Source organism: Nicotiana tabacum, chromosome 15 (genome assembly GCF_000715075.1).
Source record: "Nicotiana tabacum cultivar K326 chromosome 15, ASM71507v2, whole genome shotgun sequence".
In the NCBI taxonomy this organism is placed as follows: domain Eukaryota; kingdom Viridiplantae; phylum Streptophyta; class Magnoliopsida; order Solanales; family Solanaceae; genus Nicotiana; species Nicotiana tabacum.
The window spans coordinates 4,237,222-4,254,509 of NC_134094.1; the positions used below are offsets into that span (position 1 = coordinate 4,237,222).

The 17,288-nt window shown below is 38.1% G+C and overlaps 1 protein-coding gene across 1 annotated transcript; it reads right to left on the reverse strand.

The window, feature by feature from the left end:
* Positions 1–7,181: 7,181 nt before the first annotated feature.
* LOC107793785 (AT-hook motif nuclear-localized protein 18) lies at positions 7,182–9,553 on the reverse strand. The gene is made up of 2 exons (XM_016616225.2): positions 8,349–9,553; positions 7,182–7,901 (listed from the first exon to the last, which is right to left on the reverse strand). The coding sequence occupies exons 1-2, from the start codon at positions 8,848–8,850 to the stop codon at positions 7,483–7,485; spliced, it is 921 nt and encodes a 306-aa protein (XP_016471711.1). The 5' UTR covers positions 8,851–9,553; the 3' UTR covers positions 7,182–7,482.
* Between the last annotated feature and the right edge of the window lie 7,735 nt (positions 9,554–17,288).

Consider the following 17,288-nt stretch of genomic DNA (forward strand, 5'->3'; position numbering starts at 1 on the left):
TTTGTATCAATTGTGTATCACATGTATACATGTGTGTGAGATACATTCGTGATACAAGTTTGATACATGTTGTAAGCACGTAATTTTTGACCCACGCAACTTTTAAAAGTAGTATTTTAAAAAAAATAGTTATTTATTTTTTATTTTAATAGGATTTCAGTCAACTTTTAGTTTTAATTTTAAAACATAAGTTTAAAAAAAACACAAAAATAGTTTTATAACGTTATTTAAGCTTATTAGTATTTTATAATATTTATAACATTTAAAAAAATACCAAAAATATTTTTCGTTTTAATATATATAGTTCACTTTAATAGTTTATTATTATTAACTAAGATTAATTAGTATATTTTGGTAGTATTTTTATTTTTATTTTTATTCAATGAGAAAGAATTAAATTTGGACCAATTGGGAGCTCATTTTCGAATTTTAATTGTCCATCAAGACAAAGGCCATTCTTCCCTATCCCTGTTAGCCCAAACTTTTTTCTCACCCATTAAACCCTTCCCTTAATCATGGTCATTGATCTACTTTCATCCAAGGGCCACTATTAATCCCAACACCCCAATATAACATAAAAAGAGACCTAATTCTAGGGCTGGACCACCAAACTACAAAAAAAGAACGGCCTCATCTTCAAGCACCATGATCTCTCTCAATCTTTGAGAGCTGTGAGCGAGATACAGAGAAGACAAAAACAGCGGCCTTTTCCCCCATCTCTCTCTCGAACTTTGCAAGAAAAATAGAGAAAACATCTTCTCTCATTTTGTTTCTCAAAGAACTACCAATATTTCTTTATTGGGGCAAGACTATAGTATTTTTCCAGTTGAATTCTAATCGTATTACAGAACCTCAGTTTCTTCTAGAGCTCAAAAGTTTGCTTGATTTTTCCGTGGAGCAGATATGGGAAAAGCTATCGGTCTCAAATGGATAAAAAATGAGAGTGTTGATCTGTCCATTCCTAGTTCGATTTCTTGTTGCCGATCGAGGTTTCCGGTTCGAGTGTTTGTCCTATAGCTCGCTCAAGATTCATTATTTTGGAGCTTCTTTTACTATACCCGTCGGAAAATTTCAGCAATAAAAGGTTCATTTCTTGCTTTGTCTTTTACATTTTATCTTTTCTCTGTTTTAATGGTTTGATTCCGTCTTGATGATTTCTGTACCGTTTCGATGTCTCTAGTTTGATCACATGATTAAAAGGCATGAAACAAATTTGTTTAAATACTTTAAGCTTATTTATTTATGTTTGAGATAAGTAATTAATTATTTGGTGATGTGAATCAAATTTTGAGATGCTTTTAACAGTGACCCATTAACTGAGAGATGAGGTATTGTGCGGGCCGTGAGATTTCAGTTGATGCATTCGTTAATTAATGAAGACTCCCATAAGGACTTCAATTGTTTGTTTAAACTCTTGCCACACTTATGTATTTCCCAATTTAATTTTAAACTTTTAATAGACCCTGTAATTTTGATTTATATCACACTTACTCGTAAATAATTTCATAATTGTGAGACCTTCCACAATAATCTCAGAGATTATAAAAATAATTCAAATGCGTTAGTTTCTTTAGGCGCGATTAATAATAAATCATCGTGACTATGGGTACGGTTCCCGTGGCATAGTCATGATGCGTAATCCCCAATTCGAGTGTGCGTTTCACGTGACACGACCATCACTTCAAATAATAATACAAATAAGCATGTCGTAAATCGCGGGTGTATTTCATGTGGAGCGGTTTGCGACGTGTGCCAAAACGACAAGTGTACGACATCGTGACTTGTTTCAGAAATAATTCCATAAATAATTAAAAGCGGTTAGAAGATAAACAATGCACCGTAAGTTTCAAATATGTATTAAATCAGATAATTAGGCCAATTATTAATAGTTGAGCGACCATGCTAAAACCACAAAACTCGGGAGTGCCTCACACCTTCTCCCGGGTTAACAGAATTCCTTACTCGATTTTCTGAGTTCGCAGACCATAAATAAGAGTCAAATTCCTCGATTTGGGATTTAAAGTAAACCGGTGACTTGGGACACCATAAATATTCCAAGTGGCGACTCTAAATCTAATAAATAATTCCATTTCGATTAATGTCACTTAAATTGGAAAAATTCCCTTATTTCCCTATCCCACTGCGGGAAAAAGGAGATGTGACACATGTGTCATAGAAGCATTTTTTGAACTCGATTTAATTACGAATTTTGATACAAAACCAGTCCAAATCACCTCCAATCTTCCTCAAATTTTGTATATTGACTTATCTATATGTTTTCAATGAATTTCAACTATACCCATTGAAAAAATTCTTTTTTTGCTTAGATTTTTGGAATATTATATTTTTTTATTTCATCACCTTATTTGCTACCTCATCAATGAAGTTTCCTTTCCGTCTTGCATCTAATGTTTCTAATCACGTTTAAAAATATGGAAGGAGATTTTTGCATGTGATTCTTTGAGATAAAAAACCTTATTTATTTAATTTTTTAATTTTTATATGTGCTTGGCTAGTTTTGGTAAGTGTATGACTAATGGCTAGAGATTGGTAAGTTGAAACTTATTTTGGACATTTATGTAAGTTTTCCTTCTCTTTTTTTTCACTTTTTGATTTTTTGTGGTGTTATGATTCATGACTCAGAAATGAGGCTTGGAAATTTGATTGCAAGACTTGGGTTGTTAATGGAAATAGACTGCATTGGCAGGATGAATTAAACCTTTCTACCTTAATTAAAGATTTCGAGCTCGACCTCTGAGAATGGAGAAATCTCTTATAGTAATTAGGATCACTTTTTCTTTTAATGAATTTTACGCAATACAGTATTTGAATTAGTCAGTCCATCGTATATCAAAGAACAACTGGTAATTGTCCTCAAATATTAACTGAGTTGGTTGAGTGAATGATTTTTCACATGGGAGACTTGAGATTAATTCCCCTCACAACAGCCATTCCAGTCAGAGTTCGTCGTATCGGGATTGCCTAGTGCGGTTTATATCTCTGGTGTGGTTTGCGAGCTATTACACAGTGAGCATGTTATCCAGTATGCACTGGTTGCCCGCAAGGATTGGCTGAGTTGGTTGGGTGAGTGATTTTTCACGTGGAAGACCTGAGATCGATTCCCCTCACGGCAACCTTCTTAGTCAGAGCTCGTCGCATCGACCTTGCTTAGTGTATAGTTTGCGAGCTATTACACAGTCAGGGGAGGCCCAACCTCATCGGAGGCCTAAAGTAAAATCTTAATAAGAGGCCTTAATATATATATATATATAATTTAATGAACATCGTTTTTAAAAAAATTAGACAAGTGAGGATGTGGAATTAAAAAAATGAGAACTTTGTTTTATAAAATACAGAAAATTAAATGAATTTAATGTTGATTGCATCACAACTGAAATGGGAGAACCCAGAAAACATAAGTGACTCCTTTTTTTTAGTAAGACCCTTTCTATATTTGGTAACAATTCAACTTTAGATTTTTCTTTTTACCATTAATGAGATGATTTCTAGCCCAAAAACTTTTACGATTTATTTAAGATTACAAGTTTCAAAAACCTTCCTTTATTTCATAAAATCCATGTCCAGGCAAACACTTTCATATAAATTGGGACGGAGAGAGTATAATTTATGTAAGAAAAATAAATAATAAGTTAGATTATTAGATATAGTTACGTGACCAACTAATGAATAGAGAAATATAATTAAGTAAAAAAGTAAAATAAGATTGACAGAAAACTATTTTAGTTATATTAATTAGAGGAAGAAATCGAGTTATTAAAAATTAATATAACAATAAAGAAATAAATTTATCAATAATAAAAGATAATTATATAAATAATATACTACTATATATATAAAAAAACTAGTAATTTTGGGGCCCTTAAATATTTGGGGCCTTTCACTTGCTTTAGGGTTGGACCGCCCCTGTGTGTAAACAGGTTATCTAGTGCATAGCGGCTACAGTTTTCGAGAGAACTTAAACACAAAAAAAAGAGAGCTATATATGAGGTGTTTAAAATTCGTTGGGAAAAATATAATGTGCATCAAAAGGTCTAATTAAGATGTCTTACGTACAAACACAATGATTATTTAGAATCTTTTGGTACTCCACCCTGTTTAGAGTCAACCAATTCATGGTCTTCTTTGCTTCTGATGTTTTAACAGAATAAAAATTTTAATTTTGAAAGAAATAAAAAAGTCATGTATCATACTACAAAATTCTTTTTCAAATAGGCATGAATGAGTTGGCTTCCTTTAGCCAACTATGCTATACATGTGGCATTAAAATATAAAGAGAAGAAAACATTTGCAAATCTGATGCAAATGTAAGATTTTTAACTTATAATTCGTCTAAATTTCTACAACTTAGATAGGGAGTTCAAGGTATTAGAGATTAGAGACTCATTATCAATTCAATATTGAACTGATGTAGCTAATTAATATTGAGCTACGGCTTCAATCGAACTCAATATTTTTATTTTAAAATATAAATATATATGTAAAAGCTCATAAATTTCAACAAATAAATCGGGTGTGTATGAGTAATTTTCTCATTTATTACTCTAGAATGAGGAGTGACATTGCTCTTGTAGACAACAATTGAGATAGGGAGCACAAATATATTTACTTTGATAAACATGTTTTGTATTAATTGATTTGATCTGAACAGGGGCGGATCTATGTAGAGGGAAGGGGTGGTACGCCACCCGATCGCTCCGGTAGAATTTCATATTAGTATTGGTATTCCACTGATATTTCATGTAAAAAACATATAAAATAGAGTTGTGCCACTCTGAGTAACAAAGTTCTGGTAGGTGGCACGGTCCAAGTGCTTCCTGCTAATCCCGAGACCCAGGGTCGAATCTCCTCTCACTCTGTTTTTTAACAAAGCCTGTTTTGCTTTTCCTTGTTCCCTCTTTTTCCAGGTTTTTCTTTTCTTCTCTTTCTCTTAATTTCTTATTTTCATCTTTGTATTCTCTCTTTAAACAGTTCCATTTTTATTAGTTATTTAAATTATAAAAGTATATTTATTTCTATTTTTCTTTTCTAAATCTCAAATTTTGAAATTTCAATATGTTTTAATCATTTTTCTTTTGATTTGGTTAATGTTATTTTTTCTTCAAGGACCAATATTTTTAGTTTGGTTATCACGTGTGTATTTATGCACCAAAAATCTTATGAAGTAAACCGAATTAATTAAAAAATGGAACGAACCGAACCGAACCGAACCGAGTTAATTCAAAACTGAGCGAACTAGCCAAATGTACACCCTAATTCGACCTTCTTGACTAGAGGTAAGTTTACATTAAAGACAGTGGCACCCGTAACCATCAAATCCTGGATCCGCCTATAGATCTGAACATCATGTGCGAATAATATTTTATCTAAACGAACAACCGTGAGAAATTAAAGGTGAAGAAGCCCTCAAGTGTGTCTTAACCTATGTTGCTCAGACTATTCAAAATTTTGCCGGATGCATGTTGGATCCTTCAATAGTAGTGCATTTTTGAAAGATCCGTACGACTGCGATAACATTTTTAAAAAGTTCAAATAACCAGAGGTGGTACCAGGATTTTAACCTATAAGTTTTGAATTTTAGAATGACGACTTTAAGTACTAACGGTTGTGTTTTAAATTTAATATATATATACGTATTTAATGAGTTTCTTAATATAACGTACACTATTAAGCAAAAACTACTAAATTCGATCGAACCCATAGCTCGATTTCTACCTCCGCCCTTGTCTTAACTATTCCTTGAGAGAGGGGAGAGAGAAGGAATGGATAAGCTTTGAAGCTTCAAGCAGATATATACTGTATTACCACATGTGCATGAGCTACTACATATGGGATGTTGCACTAAAAGCAAGCAATAGACAGTGAGGGGAACTAGTATATGTGGGGGAGGGGTGCATGCTTATTTTGTTTGCTTCGGTGCAAAGAATCTAACCTGTATTTCAGCTTCGAGATTACAAGATTTCAAGAAACACATTGAAATTCTAGTCAGTCAAAGGACTCTGAACAAATAAAAGCTGGCTGGTATTTAAGAGCGGAAAAAAAACGTAGTTCGGTATACAAAGTATTCCGTATTTATGTTGGGTTCGAGAAAAGGTTGCATCATTAAGGGTGTGATGTAGATAACCTACCCTAATGCAGACATTAGAAGCTGCTTCCACGCCTCGAACCCGTAATCTATAGGTTATACAGAAACGATCTTACCGTTGTCTCATAGCTCTCCTTCTCTTTAAGTAGAAAAAAGTAGAAGAATAGATTTATTACTATTCTTAGTTTCGTACTTGTTCAATTGATATTTAAGCGGAGAAAAATAGAAGAATAATACATTTTCCATCGAGTTTCAAACTGTTCGTTGACTAACCATAGGATTATTTTTCATTTATAAAATAAAAGACAGTCAGTCAGTCCAGATCTGACCAGACTGTATATAACATAACGCTAAACGTTACTTCGCTTTTTGCCTCGAGAAAGAGCTTCTCCAGTAACTGTGCACGTGCAAACCAGTGTCCAAATGTGACTCATGTCTCCTTTCATTTCAGCTATTACCCTAAATCTACTTGGTACTACAAATTTCAAAACAAAAAAATATAGAGTTAAAAAAGGGAAAATAATTTTTACACATTGTCAGCGTAAGATAATTTTTACAATATCAAGTTACTCAAAGAATATCTCTAAATAAACTTTCAATAAAAGCGGAATTTGCAATCTTAAAATTAACGTAGGTTACCGACTGCAAAGTAAAGATGATTCAATAGTGTAAAAATTTATCTAAACTGCGGATTTATATAAATTTAAATTATTACAAAATCAGGAGTTTAAAGCAGACCATACCTCTTCTTGATCTTTTTTTGGTCAATAGTATACCACCAACATATTTGTAACGACATTATCAATAGAGAAGACTTCTCCTAATTAAATGGTAAGCTATAATTGAAGTACTCCAACTATCAAGAAAGAAAACATGGTCATTACTAGAGCACTACTATCATGATTATGAAATAATGATACACAATCATGGGTTTCATAGATTATTCATGATTATTTTTTTCACTTGTCTTTGATAGGGAAGAGTTTAAATTCGTCTATAATCTATTTATGGAATATAATGTAAATTTCATGAACATGGAACTCATATAGAAAAAAAGGATTTTACAACATTCAGCACATGTCAAATGACAAATATTTCATATCATTTGATCATCATATCAAACTCACATTCGAAAAACCTGAAAAAGGACTTAAAATTCAAAGTGTAATGTTACTAAAAGGAACATTATATGAAGAACTTGAAATGGTCAACACACGAAAACCCTTTACCTAGAAATCATTGCTAAGATTTCTTGAAGACTACTGAGAGATTAAAGGTTATGGCCCTCGAGTTTTGGATATGATCCAAAACTAGAGGGCCATAACCTTAAACAAGTGAATCAAAGAAAATTACCCGACCCGTTTATGAATTTCAGCTAGTTAGAATGGAGGTTGACCAGTTGCCCAATAACCCTCAGAAGGTAATTGAACATTGTTGAGAAGGTTGGGTGGCATTCCATGAAACAACGACGGGTCAGTTAATAATTGTTGTTGTTGTTGTCGTTCTCCTGGAGCAATAGCTCGAGGAGAACCTAGTGAACCTCCTTGAGGTGGAAGCGAATTTGAATCCTCCTCCTCTAGTGGAAGTCTTTCATAAGCTGCATTGCTAAACGAAGCTGCCATAATCACAACCGGACCGGATGCCATTAGTGCCCCTACCACACAACCTCCCACCACTTGTCCTTGTCCGCCGGCTAAATATATAGTCAATCCTGACGCTGCTGGTGGTGCTGGTGGTGGTAGAAATGATCCGGCTAAGGATAAAATCTCAAAACGCCCATGTAGGGTTGCAATCGCACCTGATAAGCAAAAATAAATATAATGTTACCAATCGAGCTTTTTTGGCTCAATTTTATAGCAACTCCTCCTGAGCCCGGGGCTGTTTTGAAACAGCCTCTCTATCCTCACAAGGTAGGGGTAAGGTTTGCGTACACAGTATCCTCTCCAGACCCTACAGTGTGAGATAATACTGGGTATATTATTGTTGTTGTTTATAGGAATTCCATGTTTCACCTTGAATTAGTCAAAATACGAACGCACGAGGTCTTAAATATTAGTGTGTCTTCGAATGTGGGAAGGATAGACATTCAGTTCGATGAGGGAAGGTTCACATAAATTTGAATTGATTGATTAGGAAAGCTGGCTCCGTAGCATTAAAAGCTTAATGTATCCCGAAAGAAGGAAGAAAAGTTGGTTATCAAAGAAAAAATGAAATTAGAGAAAAACTTGAAAGAATAATTTTGTACCTGGTGAAGCTGGTTGTCTTAGGTTTACATTAGTAACATTGCCTGTTCCACTCATAATACAAACCCCTCTTTGACGTCTTCTTGAAAAATTTGAAACACTTTCCATAATATCACAACCATCTGCAATTTCCATGACATGAGTTCTAAGGGCATTTGCACTATCTCTAGTGATGATAATTGGTGCCTTGGGTTTGTTCTTGGATCCAGCAGGTCTACCTCTAGGCCTTCTATTGAACTCCCCATCTCTATTGGTTCCATTAGAACCTAATTCGTCGTTTGATTCCTCAGCATTCGAATTATTATTGTTATTGTTGTTGTTGTCGTCGTTGTTGTCTTCGCGATCTCTCTTTTGCCCGGACATGTTTAGGCCACTTGTTCCACTTTGTTCATCTTCTGAGTTGTGTTGGAATTGAAGGTGGTGTAGCTGCTGCTGTTGGTGGTGTTGTAAGTTAAAATTTCTTGTATGGAAAGGAGGGGGGAGTGAATTGTTCGACGGATCCATACTCTTTTGGTTTAATTCTCAGAGGCAGATCTAGAGCAGGTTCAGCGGATTCAACTAAACCACTAATTTTGTTAGAATCACTTACCCGAAGAAAACAAAGAAGTTGAAAATGCAAATATCTAATAGATCGCGTCTACTTTGACCCCGTTGACTCTAAATCTTGAATCCGCTTATGTTATTCTCTATTTCTTCGATAAGATATGGAGATGATAAGACCGGAGAAATAGAGTTGGAGAAGCAAAGAAAATGAAAGTACAAGAAAGGGAAAGGATGTAATGATATGAAAGGTAGATAGTGGGGAAAGGTTGAAAAAGAAAATGAGTAGACTTTGGTTGGTTTCTTTAACTCATATTCTTTTTTCCTGTTTTCTTACTTTTGCAAGGGGGGTTTGTTGAATCAAGAAACTCACATATTCTTCATCATAAAGAAGAAGAGAAAAGAAGAACAAGTGGACTTTTGGACATTTTGGGTGTCACCAACCAAGAATTCACAGCTTGTAAACTCACCCTATCTGTCCAACTTGACAAAAACTCTTACTAATCAATACTATTATATGATGCCAGCTTCTCTGAAATTTCTAAGTGCTTATTTTCCTTACTTGCAGAAGACAATAGCAGCACTAGAGTTAGGGTTAGCTAACTTATCTTGAGAAAGAGAAGACTTGGATCTGGCATGTTTGGTGTAGTTTTTGCATTGGATTGCCCTTATTAGAGTTTAACCTATATATTACAGACAATGTAAGTAATTTTTACAATATCAGATTATTCAAAAGATATTTATACGTAACCCTCCATAAAAAGTGAGATTTGTAATCTTGTAAATAAGTCACGTCACCTGCTAGGACAGATAAAAGTGACCAAAAAATTTATTTATGATCGGCGTATATAAAATGTATATACTGACAGTGTACAGAATTTTTATACTACCAACATATTTTAACATATTAATTTGCCGTTTTTTAGATTACTAATCCATATCTGATGAATACAAGTTACATGTATTTATTTTTTAAGTTATGTTAAGTGAAAAATTATTTGAATGTCAATATAGAAGTTAAACTTGGACATAGAATTTGGATTTGGTTTTGCTAAGTCTGACTGTTCATGGACGGTGGACTGGTCCCCTTTCCCCTCTCTATATCTGTCACTCCCTGTGGGGTATGTGAGGAAATAGATCGATATAATATAAGTTTTTTATAGTATTAATATATATATAGTTGAAAAATGCCTTCACCACTCAATTTATATTCAACCTTATATGTCCATTTCTTTGGCCTATCTCAATTAATCCATTAACATTACTAATTTCTTTTTCAGTTTTCCTTGACTTAAAAGAAAAGAAGTAAAGCTTTTTTCTTCAGACACATAGATACTGAAACTTGATTGGTTAAGGTTTTCTTGTTTTTCTTTGTACATGTTAGATTTATATGCTTGACAACTTCTTGCTTGGACAGTGCTATTATCCGTTTTGTCCTTTTCTTAAAGAGTACAAGTTATTCGCATTGACAGGTGTAAAAAAATTATAGCATAAGGTCTAATTGGCGCAAAATGCCTTAAGACGCCTCAGAGCAGGTCTTGTCGTAGCTAAAAGACCTGCTATGCTGTATGAAGCATTTGATATATTAGGTGATTACGTTTCTGAAGTACATTAATAACCTGACAGACTAAGACAATGCATATACGAGGGAATTGAACTTTGAAAAAGTTTCGAGTGCTAATATTGAACTAATGGCCTAACGAGTGTATACGCCAAAATCTGTCTTTAGAATATTTAGCGTAATATGGCATTAAAGAAAGTTATCGGTCGAGATCGTCCAAGACACAGCGAGGTCAACAACCGAGGTGCCGACATGAGCCGTGGTCAAGATATCGACAGAAATCGCAGTCAAGATGTCAACAATGATTGAGGTCGAGATTGGCTATTGATGATAAGACTTGTAATGGCTAATTTATCAGGATAAGGCACTAAAAGGGAATATTCTAGCGCATATTCCCTACATTTGTACTATTACCTTTTTACAAATATTCTTGTTCATATATTATTCCCCGCCTTTCCATCAGATCCGAGAATTGTTCATGCGAATCTTGGATCTATCTGTCATTCTTCATTGTCAAGCAAAATATTCGTCCCACTCATCCATTATTTGGTGAATCATTCTCTTTATTTACTTAAATGTCATTTATTGAGATTTATTGCTAGCTATATCTCCATTAATATTCTTGCTTCAAGAATCTCTTGCATTTATTGTCACCAACCGTACACGGAATCTGTCCCATCCATTGTACGTATGTGTGCTTAGCATCTAGAGTTATTATCCTTAGTCAGATTTAATCCCTCACTACATAAATTAATTAGTTCAGATTTAACCCCTCACTACATAAATTAATTAGTTTAACTGGAGATTATATTTTCTGGTCAAACAATTTGGCATCGTTTGTGCGAATTTCCTAGCTAAGTTTTTTAGTTTCTTCTAGATCTACAACACTAGTGGCTGACAAAAAAAAAAAGAACATTTTTCTCTCTGCACGCATATATCCAACATGATAGGTAACAAAGAAAAAAGAACGAAAATAATGAGCGACCTCCCAACCAACCTCATAGACATCATCCACGAAAGCTTTGAAGTAGTGGACGAGGACACAATGCCCAATGTCTTCCCTAAGCGAGGTGGATCACCCATCCCCACTACAGCATCACAAAATCCCTTGGCAAGGAGACACTGCCAGCGATAAAGAAACTCCTTGAGGCCTGGTTGACTGATAAACTGGCTAACGTCCTCCATAAACTTATTCAGGATGCGAACGCTGCAAATGCGAGAACCTGTGCTGCACCACCAGTGAACGAGCAACATGATCAACCTCCCCCCACCCGCGACGACAGGTATCACTCACAATGTTGTTAACAATGCAGGCGATGACAGTCTCACAGCCATTCTAAAAAGGATGGAGGAAATGGAAAACGAGAACAATGCACTTCAGGACCAAATGAGAGAACACCAAGAAATGGTCGATAAAATACCGGGCATTCCTAAGTTATTGCCGAAGAGAGATGTCGGTCGATTCGTCGAGAAGTCGTACATCGATAACGCTGCCCTGCATGCCATACCGAAGACCTTTAAAATGCCACCATACCTGAAAATATACGATGGCACGTCCGACCTCGAGGATCATGTAACCCACTACGACACTGCCATGAAAGGCAATGACCTCGCTAAAGGACAAGTATCCTCCATTGTGCTAAAGAAATTCAGCTAAACCCTCACGAGAGGTGAATTGACCTGGTACTCGCAACTGCCAGCTCATTCCATCGAAACATTTGAGGAAATGGCCGATAAATTTGTGACGGCCCATGCAGGGTCCAAGAAGGCCGAGGCAAGAGTGAATGACATCTTTGCTATCAAACAGTCCCCGGGAGAAGGACTGAGGGACTTCCTTGCCCATTTTAACCGAGTAAGAATGACTTTTCCCAATGTATCAGAAGGAATGGCGGTAGCCGCTTTTCAAAACGGGCTGAGCAAAAATAGTTCAAGGGAGACAAGAAAATTATTGAGTCGTCTTATGAAATATCCCCCAACAACTTGGGACGAAGTATATAATGCGTATTGTGCCGAAGTCGGAGCAGACGAAGACGACCTCAATGTACCGACTCATCGATTGACCTCAGTACAAGCAGAATCCAGAAAAGATTAGAGAAGTGATATCAGAAAAGATCTAGTGGCCTCGCGGCCAAACTAGGAACAACATCTCCCATATGTCAGAGCTTGACAATTTTTGTGTGTCACCTCACAATTTCTGTGTGTCACTTACAGAGCTCGTCTACGCCTTGGAGAAGTTTGGACCAAAGTTTAAGTGGCCACAAAATATGAGGTCGGACTCGAATACCAGAAAATTAGACGCCCTTTGCGAGCTCCATCAAGAGCGAGGGCACAAAACTGAAGATTGCATCGGCCTAAGACATGAGGTAGTAAACATGCTGCGACAGGGACACCTCAAAGAATTGCTGAGCGGTCGGGGAAGGACCAACTTTTCCAGGGGACGCGAATAATATCAAGGGCCACTGAAGCCGCCCTCTCCATCCCGCACCATCCACATGGTCATCAGTGGTGGAGACGACGCTTCCATCAACGTGAAGTGCACTACGACCCACAAGCTCAAACGGTCTATCACCCACGAACGGTATGATGAACTAGAAGAAGGTATCATCTTCGATAAGTCAGATACCAACGGTTTGGCATTCCATCACTATGACGCTCTTGTTATTACTTTAAGAATTTTAGATACTGACGTAAGACGAATTATGGTAGATGACGGTAGCAGCGTGTGTATTATCCATCCCCGAGTACTCACACAAATGAAACTCGAGAACAAGATTGTACCACGCTGCAACACACTAACAGGCTTTAACAATGTAGTTGAACGAACATTAGGCGAGATCACACTCCCCGTCCTGGCGGGTGGCATCTCTCTGGAGTTCAATTCCATATCATGGACCAGGACACAACATATAACGCCATAATAGGGTGACCATGGATACACACCATGAGGACCATCCCCTCCAGCTTGTACCAAATCATCAAATTACTAACTCCATTGGGCATATTCAGCATACACGGGGAACAACGCACATCCCAAGAGTGCTACCGCATCGCCCTAGACTGCACGGCCACCCAACAAATGAGAGATAAAGAGAAGGAAGCATAGCAATCTACATGTTTGAGGTCGGTAGGTGATGACATCGAAGACTTCATCAGAGACCCTGATGTGGCCGAGGCCGTAGGATTTAACATAGAGGACCTCGACCCCATTCAGCTAGATGTCAACGACCACAACAAGAAAGCTTACATCGGCTATAAACTCCAAGAACCAGGTAAGTTTCGCAAATTTTAAATTGCTAACGCGGACATGTTTGCTTTTAGCCATGTAGATATGCCAGGTATCCCAAAGGAGATCGCCACACACAAATTAAATGTCGATCCACTCTACCCCCATAAGTTCAATTCCGCAATCAATGACGCAGTACGTGAAGAAGTGGAAAAATTATTGGAAAATGGCTCCATCAGAGAGTCAAAGTACCCCCAATGGGTCAGCAACGTGGTCATGGTGAAAAAGAAGAATGGCAAATGGCGGATGTTCATAAAGTTCACCGACCTGAACAAATCTTGCCCTAAGGATTCGTTTCCACTACCTCATATCGACCAGCTCATCGATGCGACAACCGGGCATGAGTTGCTGAGTTTCTTAGATGCCTACTCAGGCTACAACCATACCCTTATGGAGGAAGAGGACCAGGAAAAGACCACCTTCATCACCCACCAGGGGACGTACTGCTACAGGGTCATGACTTTCGGATTGAAAAATGCAGGTTCAACTTACCAAAGTCTGGTGACGAAGATGTTCAAAGAACAACTTGGAAAGCCGATGGAGGTATACATCGACGATATGCTGGTCAAGTCCAAAAAGAAATAAGATCACATCGACCATTTAAGAGAAGCCTTCGGCATACTCAGGCAATACGACATGAAACTGAACCCCAAACAATGTGCATTCGATGTGGCCTCAGGAAAATTATTGGGTTTCCTAGTGTCGCAACGGATTATCAAGGTCAATCCCGACCAAATCAAGGCCATCAAGGGTATACCAGAGCACTTGACCACCAAATATCTAGTCCAGAAACTAACTGGCAGTATCGCCGCTCTGTCAAGGTTCATCCCATGATCCTCCGATAGGTGCAATAAGTTCTTCGGCTTACTCAAAAAGGAGAACGGCCCTCAATGGACCCATGAGTGCGTCCACGCACTGAAGGAGTTAAAGGTGTACCTGTCCTCGCCACCGTTGCTCTCAAAACCGGAACCGGGACAACCTCTCTTCGTTTATCTCGTCGTATCCGAAGTAGCTGTGAACATAGTCTTGGTCCAAGAAAATAAAGGTACACAATCTCTCATCTATTACATTATTAAGACACTAGTCGACGCCGAGACGAGGTACCTCCATCTTGAAATGCTAGCTCTGGCCTTAGTCGTAGTTTCATAGAAGCTTAGACCGTATTTCCAATGCCACCCCATCTCGGTCGTCACGACTTTCCCCTTAAGAAGCATTTTACACAAACTCGAAATTTCGGGCACATTGGCCAAATGGACTATCGAACTAAGCGATCATGATATTATATATCGACCGCAAACGGCGATAAAGTCTCAGGTCCTCACCGACTTTGTCGCCGACTTCAGTGCGCACATACTGCCTGAAGTAAAAATGGAAGTCGTCTACGCTTCTTCCTAAATACACGATCTCTGGGTCCTATACACCAATGGTGCATCCAACGCATCGGGTACCGGACTGGGACTCATACTCGAAGTCCCAACAGGCGAAGTGGTTCGCCAGTCCATAAGGTGCAAGGACATGACTAACAACGAGTCCGAGTATGAGGTCGTAATTGCAGGATTAAGACTAGCACTCAAATACGGGACGTAGCGGCTAAGGCTGCATTGCGATTCTCAGCTCGCGGTCAATCAAGTCATAGGGAATTCCCAAATCAAGGATCAAAGGTTACAAAAATACCAGAACGAAATCTGCAAACCACTACCCGAGTTCGACGAATGTCAGCTCGACCAGATTCCCTGAGCACAGAATATCGAGGCAGATGGCCGCGCCAAATTAGTAGCAGCCACCAAAAACATCACAATCGGAGACCAAAATATGGTCCACCTCCTCAATCATCGATAGACCAAATCGAGGTAAGAACCATAAACCTAACTTGGGATTGGCGCAACCATATTATTATATATTTATAGGACGGCATACTCCCCAATGATAAAAAATAGGCCAAAAATCTGCGAATGCAAGCGGCCAGGTACAACATCGTTCACAATGACCTGTACAAAAGGACATATGGCGACCCCCTGGCGAAATGCTTGGGCCCAAATAAGACGCGGCGCATCATTGAAGAAGTGCACGAAGGCCATTGCGGAGCTCACTCCGGCAATCGAGCTTTGGTCAGGTGCCTCATACGAGCTGGATACTACTGGCCCACCACGAAAAAGGAGGCCACAGATTTCGTGAAAAAATGTGAGCAATGCTAGAAGTACGCCCCAATGATCCACCAAGCAGGCGAACACCTACACTCAGTAACTTCCCATTGGCCATTTATCAAATGGGGAATGGATATCGTGGTCCCCTCCCGGACGGACGAGGTAACGTACTATTTCTCTTGGTTTTAACTGATTATTTCTTTAAATGGGTGGAAGCAGGAGCATTTGCCCAAATACGCGAACAAGAAGTAATCGCCTTCATATGGAAGAACACCATATGTCGTTTCGGTCTCCCCAAAGAAATCAACTATGATAACGAACCCTAATTTGCAGGAAAGAAAGTTGCCGACTTTTTTGAAAAATGGCACATCAAAAGAATACTGTCAACGCCTTACTACCCCGCGGGTAACGGGCAAGCGGAGTCCTCCAACAAGTAAATATTGAACATCATGAAGAAGTAACTCGAAGACGCCAAAGGACTATAGCTGGAGATATTACCAGAAGTACTCTAGGCCTACCGAACAATGCCAAAAACGAGCACAGGGGAAACGCCATACTCGTTAGTCTATGGGACTGATGCAGTAATACTAGTCGAGGTCGGGGATCCCAGTCTAAGATACTTTCGCGAAAAAGGACCCCAAAATGACAACAATAGAAGGCAGGAACTTGACGAAGCCGGGGAACAAGAGATATGGCTTACATAATAATGGTCGCCCAAAAGCAACAAGCAAAACGCTATTATAACAAGAGGGCAAAGATCAGGCCACTTAAAGTGAGGGACTACGTGCTTAAAGCTAAAACACAACCAAGCAAAGACCCACAGGAAGGCAAACTAGGAACAAACTGGGACGACCCATACAAAATCATGGCAGCAACAAGCAAAGGGTCATTCACACTAGAAACAATGGAAGGGAAGTGACTACCAAGCAACTGGAACATTACACACCTCAAGTACTTCAACTTTTAAAGGACGAGGTCCCTAAAGTCACACTCTTTTCCCTCACTCGAGTTTTGTCCCAGCTGGGTTTTCTCGAAGAGGTTTTTAACGAGGCGATGACAGAGATACTTCAGGATTGATGTACGCATATACGAAGACACTAGACCACCAGTTCATTACTCGATCTCTCACTTTTTTTCCAGCTCGACCAATGAAGGGACTAGATGGACTGGGACTGAACTACCTGCCAGCGCCTAGAAAATATGTAAATCTCTCCAAGATTATGAATAAAGCACAAGTACATGAAGTTTATTTCTGCTCTCCCCAAGCAAAGGTTACATTCGACCTCGTTCGAATTAACACCTACTCGACCCACAGCCTCAATTGATTAAAGGTTAAATTCGGCCTTGTTCGAATTAACACCTACTCGGCCCACGACCTTAATTGATTAAAGGTTATATTCTACCTGATTCAAAT